The sequence below is a fragment of the Poecilia reticulata genome, unplaced genomic scaffold (assembly GCF_000633615.1).
Source record: "Poecilia reticulata strain Guanapo unplaced genomic scaffold, Guppy_female_1.0+MT scaffold_251, whole genome shotgun sequence".
Classification (NCBI taxonomy): Eukaryota; Metazoa; Chordata; class Actinopteri; order Cyprinodontiformes; family Poeciliidae; genus Poecilia; species Poecilia reticulata.
The window spans coordinates 5,057-9,099 of record NW_007615036.1 but is presented as its reverse complement, the minus strand read 5'-3'; the positions used below and the strand labels follow the sequence as shown (position 1 = coordinate 9,099).

The 4,043-nt window shown below is 46.9% G+C and overlaps 1 protein-coding gene and 1 pseudogene across 4 annotated transcripts in view; both read right to left on the bottom strand.

Moving 5' to 3' along the window:
- zdhhc1 (zDHHC palmitoyltransferase 1) overlaps positions 1 to 3,056 on the bottom strand; it is a 15,663-nt gene extending 12,607 nt beyond the window's left edge. For 2 of the 4 annotated variants that reach the window (XM_008402693.2, XM_017303356.1), the window contains exons 1-2: positions 2,558 to 3,054; positions 1,328 to 1,394 (exon numbers count right to left, since the gene is read on the bottom strand). In XM_008402693.2, the coding sequence (XP_008400915.1) occupies positions 1,328 to 1,391 (64 nt within the window). In that variant the 5' untranslated portion in view covers positions 1,392 to 1,394; positions 2,558 to 3,054. Of the gene's footprint in view, positions 1 to 1,327; positions 1,395 to 2,557 lie in introns of all 4 variants that reach the window. The other 2 variants (XM_008402694.2, XM_008402695.2) reach the window with 2 other exon arrangements.
- A 115-nt stretch (positions 3,057 to 3,171) lies between these two features.
- Positions 3,172 to 4,043, bottom strand: part of LOC103460509 (corticosteroid 11-beta-dehydrogenase isozyme 2-like) — a 3,155-nt pseudogene continuing 2,283 nt past the window's right edge.

The following is a 4,043-nucleotide window of genomic DNA, read 5'->3' as shown; positions in this document are numbered from 1 at the left end:
TGGGTCATATTGAGCATTAAAATGCATTTCCCTGTTCATATATATATGACATATATGTATTTATCATTACTATTATTTTTATTATTGTTGTTGTTATTATTATTAGTTTCCCGCTAAAACGTGAAGAAAGTCACAACTTTGCCGAAACATGTTGTTTGAGCCTTCACGGTGTCCGTAGTTCCCAACGCGCTGCTTTCTCAGTGCTCAGCACGAGCACGCGCGTATTTCGCCGCGTGGGCGGAGCGGCAAGAAGACGCAGGGGAACCGGATCTGATGGGGAAACGCGGATTGACGTAACACCGGTGTTGTGTGAAATTCTGCCCCCTGTGTCCGGAGCGCGCATTGCAGCCAGAGAGGTGGATCGGGAGGATCTGATCATTTTCTCTATAAAAACAACAAAAACTCCTCATATAATCATGTCAATGTTGTAACTTTTAGTTTAATCGGCAGCTGTCAAAATAAAAAAGTGAATAAATAAACGAGGTTTTGTGTTATTTCGAAGAGAATCTGATGTTTTTCCAGCTTTTGTCTCGTAATCCTGACAGTCGGTGAACAAACAGGTTTATAATGTTTCATTTGTGATGAAGGAGGGAAGATGGCCGACAGCAGGGCACCGAATAAAGACTTCCTGAGATCAGAGTGTAAACTTTATGGTAAATCAGGTCAAATATGACAGATTACTGGATTAATGTCTAGGATGTTGTGACACATAATAGTTTTGAGAATTTGGAAACAGTTGCTTTTAATTTCTCAGGGTTATGGAGGAGAGAGGATATTTCAGCCGCCTGATCAAATCTTCATAAAATGGAAGTGAATTAATTTGTTACTTATTAAATGATGTTTATTTCAGTTTGCAGAGAAACTCAGATCATTTCAGGTGGATTTTCCACTGCAGCAGCAGGTCAGACATCACTGACAATTATTAATTATTATAACATTAATATTATTATTTCAAGTGTTAATGGATTTTTTATCATGATTACTATAATTTGTATGTTTTGATAAAATATGTAGCCAAAACCTAAAACATCAACATGGAATATGAAGTTATTTAAGAAACTTAATAATTTCATTTCCTGTAGTTATTAAAAGTTGATGCGGGTCAAGAAAACCCCCAACGTCCTGCACATGAGCAACATCAGATCAAACGATCACTTTAAATCTGGATCATTCTCCTCTTAAACTGTTTCTGCCTCAAACGGCTCAAATATTTTATTTCCCTCCTAACTTTGGCAAAAAAGAGCAAAAGTTTTCAAACCTGCAGGATGAGAGGAAAGAACTCGTTTCTTTAGATTCAGAGAATAAAGTGGATAAAACTGATAAAAACCTGTTTCTGTAAATCTGCTCCACCAGAACCGGCCGGGTCCGGGTTTTAGCTCCACCTGGTTCATATCCTGAAAAATAACCTCCAATTAATCACCTGTAGCATCAGCTATTGATCAGCTAATCAATAATTCATCAGCCGATCAGCTACAGATGATCCATCATCAAATCCTGTTTTTGACTTTTAGATTTAAAAATAATTGTTTATTTGCTTTAAGGGTTGAAGCTGCAGGTCCAGTTCCTTCACTGGACACAGAGCTGGCATGGCAGCATCATGCTGAGGGATTTCCAGATCCGACCGCTGCTGCATTGGCCCAGGTTCTGGTTCTGGTTCAGGTTCTGGTTCTGGTTCTGGCCCAGGTTCAGGTTCAGGTTCTGGTTCTGGTTCTGGCCCAGGTTCAGGTTCTGGTCCTGGTTCTGGTCCTGGTTCTGGCTCTGGTCCTGGTTCTGGTTCTGGTTCTGGTTCTGGTTCTGGTCCTGGTCCTGGTTTTGGTTCTGGTCCTGGTCCTGGTTCTGGTCCTGGTTCTGGTCCTGGTCCTGGTCCTGGTTCTGGTTCAGGTTCTGGTCCTGGTTCTGGTTCTGGTCCTGGTTCTGGTTCTGGTTCAGGTTCTGGTTCTGGTTCTGGTCCTGGTCCTGGTCCTGGTTCTGGTTCTGGTCCTGGTCCTGGTCCTGGTCCTGGTTCTGGTTCTGGTCCTGGTCCTGGTTCTGGTCCTGGTTCTGGTTCTAGTCCTGGTTTTGGTCCTGGTTCTGGTCCTGGTCCTGGTTCTGGTTCTGGTCCTGGTCCTGGTTCTGGTTCTGGTCGTGGTTCTGGTCCTGGTTCTGGTCCTGGTTCTGGTTCTGGTTCTGGTCCTGGTTCTGGTCCTGGTTCTGGTTCTGGTCCTGGTTCTGGTCCTGGTCCTGGTCCTGGTTCTGGTTCTGGTCCTGGTTCTGGTTCTGGTGGTACTCTCCACTGTCACCACATGCTTGGTGCTGGGTTGATATAATCAGCTGATTGTTCTGGTAATAATTAGAACCGAACTGGACCAGAATGAGACCAGTGACCCACTAGAACCTGACAGGACATGGACCAATAGGAAAGTCCCCTGACGATGACGTCAGGATCAATAATCCATAATGAACTGATTTACAGTTGGACATATTTCATAGCGCCGCTGGTGTTTCATCGTTAAACCACTAAACTGAACAGTGAGGCGGATCCTCTAGTCGAACCGAGCCGGTTCTGGAGGCAGCTCACCTGGCTAACACGACTGGTCGGGTCTGGGTTTCAGGTTCGGTCCGCGGCGCCTCATCTCATCCCGCATCCCTGGGTCGGTCTCCGAAAGGAAACGGGCTGCTGTGCGGAAGAATCGGGTCAGAACCAGGCCAGGCGGTCCCGGCCCGGCGGCTAGCTCCGCTCCATCCCGCAGCAGAGCCCCCCGTCCGGGAGAGGCACCGAGCTGTAGCCCGCTCTGTGGTCCCGTGCTAGCTGGCTAGCTAACCTCAGGGCGCCGGACTGAGCTCCCGGCACCGGCCACCGAACTGTCCGGCTCGGCCACCGAACTGTCCGGCTCGGCTGAGATCCAAACCGCCGCCAGAAATCTTATGTCTTTTATCAGGATCAGTAACAGAAATGCGCCTCGGTCCGCTGTTCCGCTAGCTGCGCTCCTGCAGCCCCTCACCGTCACGTAGCCTTGTACGCCGTTTCCTTGGTAACGCTCCAAACCTGCTCCTATTGGTCAACGTCAGCCAGGACCCGCCTAGCGACGTATGACGCATCGGGGTGATCAATTCTGGATTACAGTGTCGGGGATCGATTCCCGTCCGGGCTTGTATTTATATTTGTTATAATAAATTGAAATAAAAATAATAGTCAGAATATAAAGAATCAGATCATGAGGATAAAAAACTGAAATGAGAGAATAAACAATGTTTTTATTGTTTCACTTTTTTTAACAAGACAGAAAATGAAAATATTTCCTCAGATCAACACGGAGTTGGATTTTTAATTTACATTTATGAATAAAATACTTAGTTCAAAAATAGATGAGATTTTCTTGTATTCACGTGAAAACAGTTAAATTTAACAACTGATCGTATCTGGAAGGTAGTGAAGCCATGAATGTGAAGATTCCTGATTGGTTATTGATTTATATCTGAATCGTTTAGTTACTTCTGTTCTTCACCTTTGTGGTTTCTAGGTTTTGTTTTCTGTCGGTCCAGCAGTGGGATGAAGAGCGACGTGTTCCTCCTCATCCTCATCGCTGCTGCTGAGGCCCAGTTCCGCCTGCAGGCCCGTCCTGCGCCCTCAGCGCGCGCGGCATCAGCGTCTTCTTCAGAAAGCGTTTCTGCAGGAAGCGGTTCCTGACACTGATTGGACAATAGTCGTACAGGAAGTACATGAGGCCGAGGCCGCGCCCGGCGAAGTAGCGCGCCTGCGGCTGCGGCGACAGCAGCGCATGGACGATGGCGTCCACCACGGGGCTGAGGTCTGGGTTGGCGTGCTGGGCGAAGCTCTGGAACAGGTCCTTGGTCTCAGCGATGTAGTCCTCGCCGTATTCCTCCATCAGCGCCGGAGGCAGACTCTGGAGGAGCTGCTGGTGTTGCTGCTCCCAGTAGGCGTTGTTGCTGGAGGGAGCTGGGAGGAGATGGTGTGGTTGTTAGCATTAGCTCAGTTTTAGCTGTTAGCATTAGCTCAGTGTTATTTATTAGCATTAGCTCAGTGTTAGCTGTTAGCATTAGCT